General features: G+C 40.9%; 1 protein-coding gene across 1 annotated transcript in view; it reads right to left on the minus strand.

The window, feature by feature from the left end:
- The window catches only part of DNER (delta/notch like EGF repeat containing), a gene marked incomplete at both ends in the record, with an annotated part of 323,334 nt that overhangs the window by 33,259 nt on the left and 267,689 nt on the right, over nt 1-22,386 (minus strand). Inside the window, 2 exons of the mRNA XM_081243331.1 lie at nt 1,607-1,720; nt 16,772-16,894. Coding sequence (XP_081099457.1) covers nt 1,607-1,720; nt 16,772-16,894 — 237 coding nt within the window. The remainder of the gene's footprint in view (nt 1-1,606; nt 1,721-16,771; nt 16,895-22,386) is intronic.

The following is a 22,386-nucleotide window of genomic DNA, read 5'->3' on the forward strand; positions in this document are numbered from 1 at the left end:
ATGAAAAGTAGATTGCAATATAGTATGAACACTATGATTCCTTTTATGTTCAAATATATGCATTTACACTATACACTATATATTATACACACATAGACCTTCAGGAAAATCCCTGGATATATGTATCAAAATGTCAACAATGGTTGTCTCCTAGTTGTGCATTTTTAAGTGGTGGGCTTTTTTTCTATAGCACTATATTTTCTCATTTTTCTTCCAAGCTGTTCATTATCTGTGGGATATAAACATCTGGGGGAAAAAACCAGGATGCTTCCCCAATATTATTTTTGCATCCATTGATGAGTATAAATGTCTGTGTGTGTTTATAAACCAGTCAGAAAAACAAAACCATCTGCAAATCATTTTCTGGAGTAAGCCCACTTCTAAGTCCCAGGAAAAAACGAAAGGAAAACACAGGATGTGACACAGCTAAATAGAAGGAATATCAGAGGTTGCTTCTCCCACATCTTGACTGTTGGCATCTTCCCCAGAAGCACAAATGAGGCTCCCTAGGGATGGACTGGGAGTCCAGGCTCTGTGAAATTCTCCAGGGCTAGGGAGGTGGCCACCAGGCCTTAGGGGGGAGAGGTGAGCATGCAAGGTGCTCTCCAGCCAACGATAACACGTTTTCCAGAAACTTCAGTGCCCGCCTTCTTCTATCAGCACTTTATATGTCAACCTTTCCCAATTTGTAAACCAGAGTGACCCTGCTGCTTTTGCTGGTTGAGCAACTGCGGAAAACAGAGACCTGACCTACGCTCTGCATCTCTGGACTCCTGCATTTGGCTGGCGAAGCCAAGGATGGAAGCTTCTCTCCCCAAGTAGTTCATGATATCTTTTGAGAATCTGATGAAAATTTGAGAGCCTCCCCTCAGCATATACACATATATACAACACTTCACTTCTGTTTTCAGGGTTCACAAACTCCCTGAAACCCTTGAGGGGTGACTTCGAAGGAGCCCTTGTTAAGCTGGATCCCCTAGTCCAGAAGCGACCACTCAGAGGGTGCCACTGTGGCTCCTCTGGAACCCAGCCCTTTCCTCCCTCGCTGCTTTGCCATCAGCAGCTTTCTTCCCCCATCCACTCTCCCTCCCCACACCTGTACCGTCCTCACCTTCACTAATAATTCAACCGTGAACTAAGAGTAGCTCCCCCTGACATCCCACCGCCACCACTACCACCTCTCCATTACTCAAATTCCAGACACTGCTGTATCTTTCAATAAAAGTAAATGTGGTCGTGTAATGCAATTTCTATAGAAGACACATCTGATCCTTCCTTTCTCCTTCCTGCTTCCATTAGCACTGACACTTTTTCAGATGTTAGTGTAATGGCTCATTTTTCTTGTTTCAAAGCTGTAGGTCTGCAAACGTATAGTAAGGGCAGTCTCAGCAGGCCTCTAAACCAAATGCTGATTTCAGAAGAGCCTTGCTTAATGACAACACAGTAGATTGTTTTAAAATGGCTCTTGATCCAAGCAATGCCTACTTACATTTTGCAATTCATATTTTGCAATAATGTATGCATAGAGGTTTCTGGGGTTTTTTTAACAGCTGCCATCTCAGGGATTTTGTGGTAAATTTGAAAACTCAGTTCCCGGCTCACTTACCTGTAAACCCGGGTGCGCAGACACATGTGCCATTTAGGCCTTCACTGTCACAGGTGCCTCCGTTCAGACAGCTGACGTTAGCACAGGGGTCCTTGTAGGATTCACAGTGGACTCCTGCAGAGAAACAGATGCAAAAGGGGTGACTCATTAAGGGGTCTCCAGCTCCCATGGCCTTTAGAAGGAAAGTGTCTGAAAAGCCTTGAACAGTGTGGAGGCTGATTCCCAGAGGGGTGTGTGTGCACATGTGTATGTATTCACATGCCCACCTTTGACTTTAGGTTGTTGTAAAAACACACCTTAGGAGAAAATAATAGATTGAGTACCGGCTCATAGGTCCCACCATAAAGTCTTTTATGTACTTTCTCTGACCACACACCCCAAAGCCTGGGCAACAGAATGTTAAAACTTTGAAAGATAAAATTTATCAGTGATAAATGCTCTCTAAGTCTCCAAAAGAAACAGAACATAGCCAGACAGTCTACATAAAATGTCAATATAATTGATAAACAGTATCCCGACGGTAAAGATTTGGAGTCAGATATTTAAACGAGCTCCAGTCATACTTTGGAAAATTACAGAGGAGAGAAGGAAGTGTTTGTCCTTAGACTTCATTCCCAAAGACCAACCAGTTCACCACAGGCGAAAGGTAACATCTTGTGCACATACTATGTTCCAGACCCTTGTGCTGTGCTTTACGTGTAATGTGATCCTCAGACCAGCACTATGAAACAAATATCCAAATGCAAGGTCACCAGGCTGGCGGGGACGGAGCTGGGACCTGATGATGCTGGCAACTTGAATGTGAGTCTGTGCTTGCTGAGTAGTTTCCCTGAGACGGAGCTCAGCCATGGAAATATACAACCTTCTACGGAACTCAGTGCCCATTCAAACAAAATGGAGGCCCTGAAAAAAATCTTTATAGCAAATACAGTTCCCACTGGTGTAAAAAAAGAATAGTCTACGTGTGCATGTATGTATGCAAATGCTTGAAGTTGGACTGAGAGGAGAATGAATTACTTTGAATGTCACTTTGTGCATTTCTATACTGTTGCAATTTTTCACAATGAGTATATAGTATTTTATCATTTTATTTTAAAAAAGAAAACTTTAAAAATCCAACACCATTTGAAAGGTAGAATTTCTGGTGTTGTTTCACTGGAGTGCCAGATGGATGAACAGACTAATCTCTCTCTCTTGACCCCCTACCATTTGGAGAGGAAGATAAATTACATTCTATGTAAGAATGTATATAACGATATACTCACCCTTCCCAACAGCCTCAAGAAAAAATAAGCATAAAGCAAATAATATCAGGATGGTATTACTTAATTTCCACTTCCTTACTTCACTCATATTTGTACAAAGGACTGCCACACCCAGTGACTCACATCATTTTGTCACTGAATTATTCTTGCTGAGATTTTTTTTCTCTCCTTTCCTTTTCAATTGTCAATGCCTTAAGAAGGAAGGTTCAAGAACAAGGGGGAGGACTTCCCTGGTGGCGCAGTGGTTGAGAGTCCGCCTGCCGATTCAGGGGACACGGGTTCGTGCCTCGGTCCGGGAAGATCCCACATACCGCGGAGTGGCTGGGCCCGTGAGCCATGGCTGCTGAGCCTGCGCGTCCAGAGCCTATGCTCTGCAACGGGACAGGCCACAACAGTGAGAGGCCCGCGTACGAAAAAAAAAAAAAAAAAAAAGAATGAGGGGGAAAAATACAAGAGAAAAGGAAACAGAACTACCTCCTTGTAGTCACATTAATGATTTATTTGAGCCTGGTAAAGCATTTTAGAATGGATGGTTTTTCATTTCTTTTTATCCTTTGCCCTCATATCCAACCTATGAACAATAATAGTCTACCAGATATTTTTCTAAAGTGTCTTTCAGATCTCTGCCTGACATTTTTCCCTGAAACCACCACCCCAAGCCCGCTACCTCATGCCAGGTGGGAGACGCTCCCGGCCGCAAGCCATCTCCTAGCTCCCTCTCTGCCTCCAGTGACTTGATGGAGCCTCCCTGACTCATCGTCCTTAACAAACCCAGGACTCATGGTAATATTCAAGGTCAAACTAATTTAAAGATTAAAGCATAAAACTGGTAATTGTTCTTCACTTGAGTGTGTATGGCCTCTGCACCCAGAAGTCTCCATTTCCATTTTCCCATTGATTCCCAAATAGCACAGGCTGAATTGAAAGAATAAAATGCAAAAGAGCCTTTTCTGCTTCAAAATGTTCATCAGAAAACAAGGGTTCACATATTTAGAATTTCCCAGGAGGCTGATCAATGGGAACCATGTGACAAAAAGGGCTTTCAATTATAATGGGAAATACAGCCACAGATCAAGGTTCAGAGATGTCTGAAACCTAAAAAATATTTCCATTAGACCTAAAATAAAAGCAATCAAGGATAATCTTTCCCGGGTTTCTACAAATACATTTGCCAATCTAACCTTATAATAGTAGTATAACTAATACATTAGCACACAAATTACCACATTCTTCAAATAAGGCTGAAATGCACATTCTAGGCTAAATATTTAAGCATCTTAACATTAAAAGCCTTCAACAAGATAGATTTGATGAAAATGCCCAAGATAATAAGCAATTTCAATCTTTTGGGTGGGTTTTCTGGGCAATAACTTTATCCTTTGTTATTTCTCTTTTTCAAAAGATAAGATATTCAGTCACTTGAAGTTCATTGAGAGTTTTCTGGCAGCAAGATCGGACAGAAGCTAATCTTCATGGCAACACGATGACTACAAAGCAAGATGGTCTTAAAGGTCCCCTGAGAGCACTTTGCTGACTCCTGTTTCTATCCTCTAAGCCTCGTTAAGCCCTGTGTAAGAAATATTTGTCATGTTGCTCAGCTCATTGATCAGAACTGAACAGCTATGAGCTAGAAATCTTAAATGCAGAGCAGGGACAGTCATGAATACCCCTGAGATGTCCAGGGTATGTCCCTTCCAACTCCCCTCCTAACGCCTCCTGGGCTCCCCTTGTCTGCACCCCCAGGGCCCCTAGGCCCTTGCACAACGCTGAGTGTTGGGCATCTCACGTCCTCTGACCATAACACCATACTTCGCCCTCTCTCCCAAGCTGGTCTTCCCCCGGCACATTCTCAATGCCAAAGCGCAACTCATGGAAAGCTGAAGCTGACTCTCCCAAGACAGAACTCCATTCTTCTGCCACTGTGTATTGAGAGCACAGTAAGATTCCACTGTTACAGAGTTTATGATCTTAAATCATAACTTATCTGTCCTCCTGCCTGATCCCCCCAAAATCTCTGAGGTCCTTCTGAGCAGAGGCCATATCTTACCTCGCAAAAGAAATTATGGCTATACCACCAGAATCCTGTCCTTTCAGGAGGGGCGAACGTCTGTGTACTTTGGCCGACACACAGGTAGGACTGCTAGAGGAGTGAGAAGCCATTCCAAATCTGCCTCAAAAATACTCTATTTTGTCAGGGAAAATCAGGTCCACACTTCAAACTAAGCCTGTGGAATGACACATGCATCACCCATTGGCAAGGGATGGAGCACACACGATTATGAAACTTATGTTTAGTCTCAAGCAAAAATAAACTGTAATTCAGTCAAAACTAATAAAAATTCATACTTTTCATATAAAGGGATAGAGAGGAAACATTTCTGAAAAGATCTTTATTCCAACAGGGCTCTTTATAGCAGTTAACTTTAGAATTAAAATGAGCAAAAATTCAAAAAGTCATGCTCCAATTATAAGTCTCTGGTGTCATCACAATTCAGTCGTGGTTAATATTTTGAAAACTGAAAAATCTTTATTTTATCTCCAATAAAATTAAGCCAGGTAAAGAAAAGTAACTTGAAATATCCTTTGAACTTCCTATTCACTTGAAGACATCATCTTATTTTTTTTTCACTTAAATATTTCAGTTTTATTGTGACATATACCTTATATACAGAAGCATGCACAAAACATTGGAGTTTACTTTAAAGAATAGTAATAAAGTAAATACCTGTGTAGCCACCATCCAGGATAAAAAGTAAAACATTTCTCCCACTGTGCCTTTTCCCAAAGGGAAAAGGCCCACGGGTAACAATCATCCTGACCTTTGAACAATCACTTATTTGCTTTTCCTTTATAGTTTTACCACCTTTGAATATATCTCTACATGATATAACGTTTAGTTTTGTCTGTTTTCAAATTTAATATAAATGGAATCATGCTGTTTGTGTTCCTCTATAATTGGCTTCTTTTGTTCAACATTGCATCTTTAAGATTCTCCATTGTAGATGGGTGTAGTTTCAGTTCATTCATTTCTACTGCTGTATATTATTTATCTACTCTTTTTATTTTATTTTATTTCTTTATATTTTATACAGCAGGTTCTTATTAGTCATCCATTTTATACACAGCAGTGTATACATGTCAATCCCAATCGCCCAATTCATCACACCACCACCACACCCCGCTGCTTTCCCCCCTTGGAGTCCATACATTTGTTCTTTACATCTATGTCTCTATTTCTGCCTTGCAAACCGGTTCACCTGTACCATTTTTCTAGATTCCACATATATGCGTTAATATATGATACTTGTTTTCTCTCTCTGACTTACTTCACTCTGTATGACGGTCTCTAGATCCATCCACGTCTCTACAGATGACCCAATTTTGTTCCTTTTTATGGCTGAGTAACATTCCATTGTATATATGTGCCACATCCTTATCCATTCATCTATCGACAGGCATTTAGGTTGCTTCCATGAGTTGGCTATTGTAAATAGTGCTGCAATGAATATTGTGGTACATGACTCTTTCTGAATTATGGTTTTCTCTGGGTATATGCTCAGTAGTGGGATCGCTGGGTCATATGGTAATTCTATTTTTTGTTTTTTAAGGAACCTCCATACTGTTCTCCATAGTGGCTGTATCAATTTACATTCCCATCAACAGTGCAAGAGGGTTCCCTTTTCTCCACACCCTCTCCAGCATTTATTGTTCGTACATTTTTTGATGATGGCCAATCTGACTGGTGTGAGGTGATACCTCCTTGTAGTTTTGATTTGCATTTCTCTAATGATTACTGATGTTGAGCATCCTTTCATGTGTTTGTTGGCAATCTGTATATCTTCTTTGGAGAAATGTCTATTTAGGTCTTCTGCCCATTTTTGGATTGGGCTCTTTGTTTTTTTGATATTGAGCTGCATGGGCTGCTTGTAAATTTTGGAGATTAATCCTTTGTCAGTTGCTTCATTTGCAAATATTTTCTCCCATTGTGAGGGTTGTCTTTCCGTGTTGTTTATGTTTTCCTTTGCTGTGCAAAACCTTTTAAGTTTCATTAGGTCCCATGTGTTTATTTTTGTTATTATTTCCATTTCTATAGGAGGTGGGTCTAACTCCATACACAAAAATAAACTCAAAATGGATTAAAGACCTAAATGTAAGGTCAGACACTATAACACTCTTACAGGAAAACAGAGGCAGAACACTCTATGACATAAATCACAGCAAGATCTGTTCTGTAATTGATTTCTAATCTCACAGCATTGTGATCAGAAAAGATGCTTGATATGATTTCAATTTTCTAAAATTTACCGAGGCTTGATTTGTGACCCAAGATGTGATCTATCTTGGAGAATGTTCCATATGCACTTGAGAAGAAAGTGTAACCTGCTGTTTTGGGATGGAATGTCCTATAAATATCAATTAAATCTATCTGGTCTATTGTGTCATTTAAAGCTTGTGTTTCTTTATTAATATTCTGTCCATATGATCTGTCCATTTGTGTACATGAGGTGTTAAAGTCCCCCACTATTATTGTGTTACTGTTAATTTCCTCTTTTATAGCTGTTAGCAGTTGCCTTATGTATTGAGGTGCTCCTATGTTGGGTGCATATATATTTATAATTGTTATATCTTCTTCTTGGATTGATCCCTTGATCATTATGCAGTATCCTTCCTTGTTTCTTACAACATTCTTTATTTTAAAGTCTATTTTATTTGATATGAGTATTGCTACTCAAACTTTCTTTTGATTTCCATTTGCATGGAATATCTTTTTACATCCCCTCACTTTCAGTCTGTATGTGTCCCTAGGTCTGAAGTGGGTCTCTTGTAGACAGCATATATATGGGTCTTGTTTTTGTATCCATTCAGTGAGCCTGTGTCTTTTGGTTGGAACATTTAATCTATTCACGTTAAAGGTAATTATCGATATTTATGTTCCTATTACCATTTTCTTAATTGTTATGGGTTTGTTTTTGTAGGTCCTTTTCTTCTCTTGTGTTTCCCACTTAGAGAAGTTCCTTTAGCGTTTGTTGTAGAGCTGGTTTGGTGGTGCTGAATTCTCTTAGCTTTCGCTTGTCTGTAAAGCTTTTGATTTCTCCATTGAATCTGAATGAGATCCTTGCCGGGTAGAGTAATCTTGGTTGTAGGTTCTTCCCTTTCATCACTTTAAATATATCATGCCACTCCCTTGTGGCTTGTAGAGTTTCTGCTGAGAAGTCAGCTGTTAACCTTATGGGAGTTCCCTTGTACGTTATTTGTCATTTTTCCCTTGCTGCTTTCAATAATTTTTCCTTGTCTTTAATTTTTGTGAATTTGATTACTATGTGTCTTGGTGTGTTTCTCCTTGGGTCTATCCTGCCTGGGACTCTGCACTTCCTGGACTTGGGTGGCTACTTCCCTTCCCATGTTAGGGAAGTTTTTGACTAAACTCTTCAAATATTTTCTCGGGTCCTTCCTCTCTCTCTTCTTCCTCTGGGACCTCTTTCATGTAAATGTTGGTGCATTTAATATTGTCCCAGAGGTCTCTTAGTCTGTCTTCATTTCTTTTCATTCTTCTTTCTTATTCTGTTCCGCAGCAGTGAGTTCCACCATTCTGTCTTCCAGGTCACTTATCCGTTCTTCTGCCTCAGTTATTCTGCTATTGATTCCTTCTAGTGTATTTTTTTTTTTTTTTTTTTTGGCTGTACGTGGGCCTCTCACTGTTGTGGCCTCTCCCGTTGCGGAGCACAGGCTCCGGACGCGCAGGCTCAGCGGCCACGGCTCACGGGCCCAGCCGCTCCGCGGCATGTGGGATCTTCCCAGACCAGGGCACGAACCCACGTCCCCTGCATCGGCAGGCGGACTCTCAACCACTGCGCCACCAGGGAAGCCCCTTCTAGTGTATTTTTTATTTCAGTTATTGTATTGTTCATCTCTGTTTGTTTGCTCTTTAACTCTTCTAGGTGTTTGTTCTTTAATTCTTCTAGGTCTTTTTTAAACATTTCTTGCATCTTCTCTGTCTTTGCCTCCATTCTGTTTCCGAAGTCCTGGATCATGTTCACTATCATTATTCTGAATTCTTTTTCTGGAAGGTTGCCTATCTCCACTTCATTTAGTTGTGTTTCTGGGGTTTTATCTTGTTCCTTCATCTGGTACATAGTCCTCTGCCTTTTCATTTTGTCTGTCTTTCTGTAAATGTGGTTTTCGTTCCACAGGCTGCAGAATTGTAGTTCTTCTTGCTTTTGCTGTCTGCCCTCTAGTGGATGAGGCTATCTAAGAGGCTTATGCAAGCTTCCTGATGGGAGGGACTGGTGGTGGGTAGAGCTGGGTGTTGCTCTGGTGGGCAGAGCTCAGTAAAACTTTAATTCACTTGACTGCTGATGGGTGGGGCTGGGTTTCCTCCCTGTTGGTTGTTTGGCCTGAGGTGACCCAACACTGGATCCTACCAGGCTCTTTGGTGGGGCTAATGGCAGACTCTGGGAGGGCTCAGGCCAAGGAGTACTTCCCAGAACTTCTGCTGCCAGTGTCCTTGTTCCCACAGTGAGCCACAGCCACCGCCTGCCTCTGCAGGAGACCCTCAAACACTAGCAGGTAGGTCTGGTTCAGTCTTCCCTGGGGTCACTGCTCCTTCCCCTGGGTCCAATGTGCACACTACTTTGTGTGTGCCCTCCAAGAGTGGAGTCTCTGTTTTCCCCAGTCCTGTTGAAATCCTACAGTCAAATCCCACTAACCTTCAGAGTCTGATTCTCTAGGAATTCCTCCTCCCGTTGCCAGATCCCCAGGTTGGGAAGCCTGATGTGGGGCTCAGAACCTTCACTCCAGTGGGTGGACTTCTGTGGTATCAGTGTTCTCCAGTTTGTGAGTCACCCACCTAGTGGTAATGAGATTTGATTTTACTGTGATTGCCCCCCTCCTACCATCTCACTGTGGTTTCTCCTTTGTCTTTGGATGTGGGGTATCTTTTTTGGCGAGTTCCAGTGTCTTCCTGTCAATGACTGTTCAGCAGTTAGCTGTGATTCCAGTGCTCTCCCAGGAAGGAGTGAGTGCACGTCCTTCTACTCCGCCATCTTAAACCAACCTGGACATCATCTGATTTTATTCAAACTGATTCCTTCCATGAAAAGTTTTCCAGTATTTCAACCTCACAGAGCTCAACTTTTTCTAAGCTGTTTCAGATGTTACAATTGAGATCTCGACCTTCACCTCATTATTCCTTGTGTGTGCCAGTCTCAGTCCGCTTTTCTGGTTAAATAATAGCCTGATAAAGGAAAAATCCTGACTTATCCACTTTTCTATCAATCACAGTACTTGAGAAGAGACAGGTACAGAAAATACCCAGAAATTCTTGTTCACTGGTTATACAGAGGAAATAATTCTAACCAACAAAGAAAGAGTTCTCATCCTTTCAATCATAAATTTCTGTAGACTTTAAAAATAAACAATTCAGTACAATGTGATCAAACTCATAACCCAATGATCTTATTTCTGAGACTCTATCCCCCCAAAATCCAGAAAGTATGAAAATTATATGAATAAAAATGTTCATTCCAGAATTATTTACAGTAGCTTCACTTCAGATATAGCAAGGGAATGGATAAATATTACCCCATGGGAACATCACATCGTCATTTAAAATAGAAGTAGTAAAACTTGCTAACAATTTCTAAATCAAACATAAATAATGGTAAGTCTCAGAAGGGTAATACCAACTTGTAGGTATAATCAATTATAACTGTAAAGACACAGATATTTAAAAGGATGGAAATAATACAGATGATTATTGCTCTTATGTTCTGCTGTAAAGCTATGAGTTATCAAGTTTTCTCAGTTTTCTAAATTGTTATCATTGTTACTACATTATTTTCATAATTAAAACTTGAAGTATTTCCTTTCTAACTTCTGTCACCAAAAATTCCAAATGAGTATAGTCTTGACCATTAAATTTGTTCTGCTATAAATAATAATTCAATACAATGTGGGGCTGTAACTTGACTTTTTGGCACTATAAGGTGATGAACACTAACTAAAGTCTTGAACGTCTCATTGTGAATTAGCTCTGGACTAGTTTTAAAGAAGTATCAACATTTCTGTAGGTCTGAAGGGAGATCACTAGGAGTCCCTCCATGTATTTTGCTTCTAACAATTTCATGATCCACAGTGGAAACTTATTGGGAAAATGTTCAAGTTGCCTTGCTTTATTTAATTATTGTGTTAAGCAGTAGTTTCCATTCAAGTACAGATAGCTGTGGAGCATGTGCTTTGTGTAAGCCACCATATCAAGAGCTGATGAGAATTAAAAAAAAAAAAAAAAGAACCTGTGTAGTCACTGCCATTCAGGAGATTCTAATTTAGTGTCAGGGAAAGGAAAGTCTGGAGCCAGAAGGTACTGACTACAAGGCTGACCATAACTGTCATAGAAACTATCAAGAAAATGCTTGGAGAGTTCAGGAAAGAGATCTCCTCCATACCTGTTTGGAGATCAATATTTCTGACAATGGATGCAGCCATAGGACTGGATAAGGGGAAAGAGGAGGAGAGAAAAAAGGGCCAAGAAGAAAAGCCTGGGAACCACTTGCATTCATGGTGTCCAGAGAGCAAGGATTCATTCCAAGAAGGCCAGGAGGGAAGAGTAGGGTGGGGGCGGGGTGAGGGTTGGGGGAGGAATGGAGCTGTGGAAGCTAAAGCAGGGTGAGTTTCAAAAGGGACCCCGTGATCATGAAGCACAAGGGCAAGAATGTGAAGTTGGAAGCTGGAGAGGCAGGCTTTGGGGTTTCAGTCTTCAATTAGGCCACTGCTAGATCCATTTATCGGAACGGTACTGATGATATCCAAATTAAAGAAGATTAAGAAAATTTAAGGAAATAGAGGCATCATCTATACCAACTCTAAGGAAATTTGGTTGTAAAAGAAAGAGGAAGAAAGGGGCAAGTAAGTCTAGGAGGATGCAAAGTCAAACAAGAGTCAGTTTTTTTCACTTCATATGGAATTTATTTAGAAGCGTGTGTAAGAACATTTCTTTTTTTCTGTTTAGCAACTCAGTTTTTCTAGCACCATTTATTAGAAAAGAATTCCCATCCCATTCATAGCAATTCCTTGTTAAAAGTCATATATTATTATAGATGATGGTTTCTGGGCCATTATTCAGTTTTGGTTAGCTGTCCATTCTTGCACCCATAACATGGGGATGTAATAACAATTGCAACAATACAATGGGTTTCAACATCTGGCAGGAGTTCCCCCTCACTGCTTTCCTTTTTCAAAATGTTCTTAGCTATCTTGCCTGACTTTCTATTGCACTCATTCTTTTTAGGAAGTTATATTTATTTGTTTAAGTTTTTTTAAAAACAGAAAAGAGTAAAAAGTCACCACTTAAAGCACATATGTAAGTAAGAAGTTGAAGTTCTAATCCTCCCCCCAACACACCACTTATCCAAGTTCTAACTCCAGAGGTAAGTACTAGTTAAGAATTGATGCCCACCCATCTGATAGTTTCCTAAGTTTATACAGACATCTTATATGTAAATATATGTTGGGATAAATGCTTCCAAAGAGGGAAAGAATGTCCATACTCTAAGGAGAGAAAGGTCCAGAATCTTTTGACCTCTCTCCTCCCCTCACTCACTCTTCCTCTGGATTGGAGGACATGAATTACCCACTTCTGCTTCTCTTTAATCCCTTCTACCCTACCCCTCGACACCTGCCCATCACTCTTACTTTAGAAGTTCTCTCATTTATTGCTACTTTGCTAGGGTTTACATTCCTGCTTAAACCCAAACCTAAATGTCTCTATAAATATATCAAAATGAAATAATCACTTTACCTGCCCATTGACATGAGATCTTTAACACACTTGTATGCCTTCCAATCCTTCCCAACACCCACCAACTCATGGACTTGGTTAAAATAACATGAAATTTTAGTTTGGTCATTTAAATTTTCCTTAAGAACAGATGTAGTGACACACTCTAGGGTGACCACCCAATGAGTCACACCCTTATATAACTCCCTCCTCTTGAGTGTGAGCTTCTAATCAATAGCATTTGGAAAAGGTTAAGAGATTCTGAAGATGCTGTTACAGTATCTAATCCGTTGACTTTGAGTTAACCTTAGGTGGGCCTGACCTAACTAGGTGAGACCTTTAAGAGGGTTCAGGCCTCTCCTGGCTTTCAAGAAGCAGACTGTCAAGAATTCTACAGCTGCAAGGATATGAATTCTGCCAACCTCTTGAGGGGACTTGGAAGCTGATCCTTCCCTATTTAAGCCTCAGATGAGAGCTCAGCTCAGCCAACACCCTGATTCCAGCCTTGGATTCCAGACCTTGAACAGGGAATCCATTAATCCATGCCTGGACTTAGGAAACTGTTAGATAATAAAAGAGTGTTGTTTTAAGCCACTACCTTACAATAATTCACTATGCAGCAATAATAATTAATAAAGTAGGCATGTCTATTTTTTCAAGAGACTTTTCTTTACCATTAAATAAGTATTTACAATCATATGAATGTCATCTATTTAGGTTTATCCCCGCATGTAAAGAAGTCTGCTCAACCCTCTTCCTCCTGTTCTCCATCATCCCCTATCTGGTTATCTTTGTTCTGATTTAGTTCCAATTTGATGAGAATATCTTGGAAAATAATTTTCTTAGAGAGGGTACATGGTGTTATGTTTTCTGTATCCTTAAATGTACAAAATATCTTTCTTTACCCCTCAAATACAAATGAACCTTTAACAACCAGACTTTTTCATTGAAAAATCTAAAACACTCTTCACTGTTGTTTAGCTTCATTTTAGAGAAGAGCAGTTCAATGCTGATTTGATTCTTTCTTTTGGGTGTAACTTGTACTCACTATGAAGAATCTTGTAAAAAATATTCTCAGTGTTCTTGGATTTGGAAATTCTACCAGGAAATTGCAAATTACGTATCATCTCCCTCATTAATCCTCTGGCATTCTGTAAGCCCATTCTATTTGAAAATTCCAATTTTCTTCATCTCATAGACTTCTCCCTAGTAGTTGGTTGATTCTGGCTTTATTTCCACGTGTTCTTTCTTCTTCTGCAACATCCATCATTCAGTTGAAACGTATCTCTTCATCTTTTCTCCACATTTCATGTCTTTTCACTCATGGTTTCCATTCCCTCATATTTTTACTTCTATGATGACACACTTCCTCCTTTTGCTTTTCCAGATCTAAATTCAATTTTGAGTGGTATACATTACCTTTTTTTACTTCCCTTCTTGAGTGTTTAGAGTTGTGGGGTTTGTTGCAATTTTGTTTTTACTTCCTAGATTTTTTTCCACTTGTTGAGTTGCTGGTACAGGCTCCCTGGACTGGCCAGGCTTGAGGTTGGCAACCTCAGGCAGAGAGAGATGATACTGGAGATTCTCCTCCAGTGATGGACAGGCCAGTCAAATTAGCCCTGTCTACATGGCCTCCTAATTTGGGGTCCTCAAGGTTCTCCAGGTGTGAGCAGGAGCTCATTCACACACACACACAAAGGACCAGCTCAGCCCAACTGCAATCCTCTTAGAGGGCAGTCAGGATCCATGAGATCAGGAGAGCCCTTTGCCTCGTAGAGTCAAGTGCAGCACATTATAGCATGTTTTCCCTCTCTATAAGCTGAAGGGTCTTTTGGGCTCAGCTGGTCATTGAGTCCTCCATTCTCTCCAGAACCCTATCCCCTAACCCTGCGGTACACAAAGGCTCCCAGCACCGCACCCTTTTCTCAAAAACCCACATCCTCAAATGTGTTTGAGATCCCCTCCAGGATCTTGAGTCATCTCGAGTCAACTCTACCTTCTTGAGTCATCCACAGCAGGGCGTCTGTAACTGATGGAGGAAGTTCACAGAAAGACAGAAGGGGTGGAACAAGGAGCATATATGGAAGGATCAACCTTGAGAAGAATGGGGAGCATGTGACCAGGTAATAAGGAAGACAATAAAATGTGAGTGGTTGTGATTGCAGATGAGTTTGTAGGACAGGGCTTCTCAAAGGGTGGCACAGGGCCAGCATATCAACATCATCTGAGAACTTACCAGAAATTCAAATTCTTGGGCCCTACCCTAGATAGGGGTGGGGCCCAGAAAACTATGTTGTAAGAAGCCCACCAGCAGATTCTAACACATGCTCAAGTTTGAGAACCATTGCTCATTGGAAAACTAGAGAAATTTGAAAATGTTTACAAATGATAACCTCTCTTTCTTTCCATGAAGATGGACGTGAAGTTTGTTATATCCTATGAGTGAGTGATTTCATATGAGGCTTGGGGAAAGCAGCAAAATTCGGGAATACTACTTGAGAAACATGGAAGAAGAAGGTGAAAAAAGCTAGGATCACAGTCCATGAATTTGTGGAGTCACTAGTGGGTCATCGTATACAGTTTCATTTTTTATTTCTTGGTCATGATAGCATGAGCAATGCTTCAAAGCCAGGAACATAAAAGGCAAATTCAGAGTATACCCAATTAATCATTTTGTCATTCATAAAGATGAAATTTACTCCATAAAACTCTATCATAAACTAAAGAATTTTGGAATTTAAAATTTGGAAGCACATCCACCACTACTCATTCTGTCACTGAAGAATCTCAAAATCTCTCAGTAAGCATTACTGCCCTTTCTTTAAACAGACAAAATAAAGACAAGTCAGTTGAAAAGGTTTATCCAGGGTCATCAGTAATCCAATAGCACAATGAGGATGAGCTACCTAGGTCTCCTAATTCACTGCTCCTTTATTCTTTCCAGACTTGAGCGGACTCCCTATTTCTCAATGCTCTGATCTACCTAGAACTGAAATCCATGTGGATGAAGCCAGCACATCTGTCCTCATGGGAATTGGTGGAGTTAGGCTCTAAATGGGCATCATAGTCCATGAGAAGCATCACATGTGCCAAACACAAAGCCAAGACCTGACCCAGCTTCAGCTCCTCCATCCAGGGGCTAGGTCAAGGTCATCCATGTGCCCTACAAACCCTCGAGGCTCACCAGAAAGACCTCTAAATAAAGGTGGGTCCATGCAAAGAGAAGCAAAGTCGGCTACAACGCGAGGTCACTGGCAGATGGACGGTATCAAGTAAGCGGTGGTGGGAGAAAGAGGTTAAGTGAAAAGTCTATAAATAGAGCCCTCAAAAGCATTACAAAAATCTACACCAGCCCGGGAGTCATGACTTAGAGAAATGCGCACAAATTAGTTGATGACCCGGCGCCCTGCCACAGCGCCGGCTGAGGGTGTCAGGGCTCCAATAAAGCCACACCAGTGAGCCTGCTGGGGAGGAGGTGGAAGGGCTTTCAGGACCATGCTGGCTGGGCTCCTGAGGGCTGACACTACCACCTCTCCGGTTACTGTCAGGCCTTTTTTATGAGTTCACGCACGTAAGGACCTAGAACAGGGTCTGAATGTGATAAACACTCCGTGAATGTCAGCTGTTTATCCAGAGTGACTCTGACACATGTCCACTCAAATGAACTAACATGTGCCTCCCTTTTAATGACTCACTTAATGAGAATGAACTTTTTTTCGCCAACATGTGAGACTCCACTTGCCTCCTCCACCAAAAGGCACGGCATCCTCTCCCCGTCCAGCGAGCACTACTTTCCTCCCCCGGGATTCCATGGCTGTGTCCACTGACCTGTGTCTGAAAGTCCACTTAACATCATTTTTTATCGTCAGCTTTTTACACATTCAACAGAGAAGAGAGTGAGGATACAAGAGAAGGAAAGGGCAGGAGACAGATTTTTCAGTTTATCAAGAGGAAACCAGAGACTTCCAAACTATTCTTTTCGGCCCCATACATCATCCCACTGCCAGCATTTGATTCTTATTCTAAACAACTTCACACTCCAATTAGACGTTTACGCATGTACGTGGAGAAATCCATGACGTCACTGAGAACCACGCTGGCACTAGTCGGCCACACGATGCTCACCTTTGTACTCTGCCAGGCACACGCACTCATAGCCGTTGACAAGGTCCCTGCAGGTGGCGGCGTTCAGGCACGGGGCAGAGAGACACTCGTCGTATTCCTCCTCACAGTAGAGGCCATGGTAGCCTGAGGGACAGAGAGAAAGGTCTGCGGTCAAACAGGTACCATTTATATGCACACCGGACCAGCCTACAAGGAAGGTGGTGGGTGTTCACTGGAAAGTAAGGCACAAATAGATGCGACTGAAGGAACCGGGTCTCCTGGGGTACGCTGAAATGTGGATTTCCAGGAAGGTTATGAAGAATCTATTCTTATCACCCTTTGTCATGATCCAACTATAAAAGAAGTGATCCCACTGATCCACCAGATGGTCCCATTATTATGTCACGTCCAGTGGTACCGGTGAACAGGAGATGTGGGTTACTAAGCACATCAGCTGTGGTCACAGAAGGTAGCAATAGGGACAGGACTCACAGCCAAACAGCTCCTTTCAAGGATGTGGACCCCTTTTTCTTCCAATCAATTAGAAAAATATATCTAACTAGGGAGAATTTTATTCAAGAAGAAAAGGATCCACGGATTTCGTTTGTTTTTCAAGCCAGAAAAAAACTCAGCTAAAAAGCCTTAACTGAACTTCCTGGCGAAATGTGGGCTGTTTTTCTTTTTGTTTGTTTGTTTATTTAAAATGACAATTATCTAAATTATAATATGGTAAATTGTGCTTAAGTTTTTTAACTATTAAAAATAGAATAATAGCAATGAAGAAAAAGAAACCAACGATTTCTCAAGAAAGATGGCTTTTACTCTCCTTTTTGCAAAACAGGTGTTTATTCTAAAGGACAAGAAGACAACATTCTTTGAGATTCACTCATGAATGTTAGGCTGTTTTTAACTTTCAAAAACACGTGTTCCTGCCAATTTGCAGTGAATCTGGGCCATTTCTGTCTGGCCCTGTCCAAACAATGAGAAACATGTGAGCACTTTCAGAAATCACCCTGCCTGTGTTGGTTCTGAATTCAGATAAGCAGAAAAAATAAACGCTTGCTCAAGTGGGCACTGAAACCCTGAGCTCCTTTCCAGCAACTCAGAGTCAGCCCTCGAGCTCAGAAAGTCCTGTTAGCTCAGGTTAATGTGTTGAACTGCTCTGTTTCTGGTTCCTATCACAAAAGTAGGTTAAGATCACATTTGCATTATTTCCAGAGCACTTTTCAAGTACATTGCCATTTCAGTTGTTTTTGAACTGCTTTCTACATTTAGGCAGAGACAGTGGCCCCTCTGAGGGGCACTTGACCTTCCTGAGGCAAATACACTAGGGATTTCCATTCTTCTATCTTCCCCTACTTCTTGTAGTTTTACGGAAATATTTCCTATCACTCTTCATCAGATTATTTCAATCATCTAGGTCAGGGTTTCTCAACCAACAGCAACTTTGTCCCCCAGAAGATATCTGGCCATGTTTGGAGACATTCTGGGTTGTCACAGCTGGGGTGGAGGGGAAGGGGTTGTTACTGGCATCTGGCCCAAGGATGCCACAAACCATTCTTCGATGTGCAGAACAGCCTCCCAACAGAAACCTACCCAGCGAAAATGTTAATAGAGTTAGACGGAGAAACCCTGCTCTAGATCAGGGATCAGCAAACTGTGGTCCACAGGCCTGGGACACAGCCACACCCATCCAAGTATGTGTTATTTATGGCTGCTTTCGTACAATGGTAGATTGAGTAGTTGCAACAGAGACCATATGGCTTGAAACGTCAAAAATCTTTACTCTCTGACCCCTGAGAGAACAAGTTTGCGGAGTCTTCATCTAGATACACCCAGAAACTCTTTTTTTCTTACAAGAGTTTTAGATATTAACCCTTTATCAAAGATATGGTTTGCAAATGTTTGCTCCCATTCTGAAGGTTGCCTTTTGCCCGGCTGATGGCTACTTTTGCTGCACAGAAGCCTGTTAGTTTGATTTAGTCCCAACTGTATGTTTGCTTTTGTTGCCTGTGCTTTTGTTGTCATATCATTGCCAAGACCAAGTTTATGAAGGTTTTCCGCTCTATGTTCTTTCAGGAGTTGTATAGTTTCAGATGTTAGGTTTAAGTCTTTAATGCACTTCGTGTGGCTTCTTGTCAATTGTGTAAGATAATATAAACGGCCAACAGGTATATAAAAAGGTGCTCAACATCACTACTCATCAGGGAAAGGAAAAGCAAAACCGCAAGGAGGTGTCACCTCACAACTGTTAAGATGGCCATAATAAAACGAAACAAAACAAAACAGAAAATAACACGTGTTGTTGAGGATGTGGAAAAATGGGAACCTTCACACACTGTCAGTGGGAATATAAAAGGCTGCAGCTGCTACGTAAAACATAAAAAAAAAGTATAGAGATTCCTCAAAAATTAAAAATAGAATTACCATATGATCTATAATCCCACTTCTGAGTATTTATCCAAAAGAATTGAAAATAAGATCTCACAGAGATATTTGCATTCCCATGTTCATTGTGGCGTGATTGACAACAGCCAAGAGGTAGAAACAATCTAAATGTCCCTCAACAGATGAATGGATAGAGAAAATGTGATATGACATAACATACAATGGAATATTATTCAGTCTTTAAAAAGAAGGAAATCCTGCCATATGCTATAACGTGGATGAACCTTGAGGTCATGTGTACTAAGTGAAATAAGCCAGTCACAGAAGGACAAATGCTTCATGATTCTACTCATATGAGGGATCTCAAGTAGTTAAACTCATAGGGGCAGAATGGAATGGTGGTATATATGTCAATATATACACTAATATGTATAAAATGGATACCTAATAAGAACCTGCTGTATAAAAAAATAAAATTCAAAAATTAAATTAAAAAATAAATAAATAAATAAATAAAAGAAAAAAATAGAATGGTGGTTCCTGGGGTGGAGGAGAGGGGAAATGGGGAGTTGCTGTTGAATGGATACAGAGCTTCCGTTACGCAAAATGAAAACGTTCCACAAATCTGTTGTACGACAATGTGCATATAGTTAACAATACTGTACTGTACACTTAAAAATTTGTTAACAGGATAGATTTCCTGTTATTTGGTTTTTATCATTTAAAAAAAAAATTTTTTTGGCCGTGCCGCATGGCTTGCAGGATCTTAGTTCTCTGAACAGGGATCGAACCCGTGCCGACAGCAGTGAAAGCATGGAGTCATAACCACTGGACCGCTACGGAATTCCCCTTATCACAATTTTTAGAATATATACACACACATACATAGAGTTAAGTCCCTTTTGCCTTCTTCTCAGTGTGGAACAAGGATCACCAGCAGCATCTTTTTGATCATTTTGCCCTCCCAGCAGATCTTTCAAAAATCAACTTGGAAGGATAATATATAACCCTACAAGCATCTTAGACCTCTGCATTGTGGTGTTATTTATACAGACAAAAATCAAATTTCTTGAAATCTTCCACAATTGTTTTTATTTTTTGAAAACAGTATCATCATCCTTTTCCATTAGCACCATGAAAAGCAAGTGAGGAAGTTATTTTACAGAGATAATTAAACTGACGAGGTTTTTCTTCCTTGGGGGAAAAAAATAAAGGTTTCATATTCTAAAAGTGTTTCTTTAGAGACAGTAACATTTAAATGTCTTTATGGAAATGTCAAGACACCCTTTACACTGCCAAAGAACCTAAATCGGACTGTTTGAAGAAAAAGGAATCTCTTCCAAAACAGAAGGCTTCTGTGAAAATGAGACTGCCACCCCCTGCTGGTAATTAATTCGGGCAAACAAATTAGCTCAGGGCAGCCCAGGGTCTAGAAAAATTAAGCTAGTCCAAAGAATTATTTTAAAATAAAATCGAAGATCAGAAGGGTGGGGTCAGAGTAGCCCCTTCTGGGGCACTGATTTTTATCACCAGTGTTCTGATCTTTGCAGGACTTGACCGTGAATATTCAGCTCCAATCACTTCCTTAGACTTGAGAGAACAAAGCAACCAACTGGATGTGGGGAGTGAGAAAGAGAGGTTAAGACGGCTGCCATGTCTAGAATGTGTGAGTAGATGATGCTACCGTGAACACAACTATGACCAAAGGAATAACAGATTTTAGAGGAAGTTGACCAGTTGGATTTTGGACAGGTTTAACGTGGGGCTCACGTAGCCAGGTCCACGTGGCAGTTGGGAAAATGAGCTCGAACAGCATAGAAACAGCACTTTGGGAGCTAGATGCCTGGAAGTGATGTTGAAGTTTTCATCAAAGAAGAACATGGAGAGGGAAAAAAGAGGCCAAGGTCGGATCTACGTGGATGGGCAGATGGACAGCAAGAAGCCCAATCGGGACTCGGAGCAGGGATGGAGGAAGGAGAGGGGGAAACCCCAAGGAGTGCGGTCATGGAAGCCAAGAGAGGACAGGAAGCCGGGGAGGGCTGGTTAACAGTGTCAAAGGCTCTAACATCAAGAATGACAACTGGATAGGAGATCAGGTGGCCACTGGAGACCCTCAAAACCCTGGCTCTCAATGGGGGCTGTACTGCCCTTTACAAGCTGTTTTGGAAATTGGGGAGTAGGAGGGATTGTTTATCATAATGACTGGAGGATTCTACTAGAATTTGGTGGGTGGGGGCCAGAGATATTAAACACCTTGAAACATCTGGGATTCCCTTGCACAACTGATGGCCTGGCACCCTTCACAACTTTGGACTGTTCCACTGGCCATTCGTGTAGGCAAAACCCCGTTTACAACTTTCGAAGCCTAGAACCTAACTGCTTTACACGTACAACAGTTTTTAAGATATACTGAGTTTTCCTGGAACATATATACGTATATGTATTGATATACTGGGTAAATCAAGAGAAGATTGTACTAAGAGTTGTTCCCCATTTTGGAATATCACTTCATAAGAGCAATAGCTCTTAAGGAATTTAAGTCACCAATAAAGCACACCTATATCAGCAAACAAAACAAAAGAGAATAAAAATCACCTCTTCGGATAATTTTCTAAAAACACTATCCAAAGTACCTTCCCCTAACAGCTACTCATTACAACACTCAACTGATTTCCATCATACCACTTCTAAGGCTCTGAAATCATATTAACTTTGTTCTTTATCAATTGTTATTTCTCTTCCTGCACTAGAATATAAGCTTGAAGGCAGAGGCTACGACTGCAGAGTTCTCAGCTGTACCTGCAGTATTTGGTACAGAAAGAATGCTTAAATGACAGCTCTTGAATCAGCACCCAAAATGCCACTGATTAAATCAATACACATTTAAGATATGCCTATGATGTGCCAGAAGCTTCCAGGTACTGTGATTACAAAATTAAATGGCAAGGTCTCCAACCACAAGGGGTTTTTTGTCCGGTAGCACGTGAATGGTGTCTGCTTCATAACAGGCCCTTTACCTCTGTTAACTTGTTTAACCCTCGTGACAACCCAAAATGATAATCATGGCTAGTCCCAATTTAAAGATGAGGAATTAAGAGTCAGAAAGGTACATACTGGTCAGAATGGCCATCACTAAAAAGTCTACAAATAACAAACACTGGAGAAGATGTGGAGAAAAGAGAACCCTCCTACACTGTTGGTGGGAATATAAGTTGGTGCAGCCACTGTGGAAAACAGCATGGAGGTTC

Source organism: Mesoplodon bidens, assembly GCF_964165515.1.
Source record: "Mesoplodon bidens genome assembly, chromosome: 8".
NCBI classification, from domain to species: domain Eukaryota; kingdom Metazoa; phylum Chordata; class Mammalia; order Artiodactyla; family Ziphiidae; genus Mesoplodon; species Mesoplodon bidens.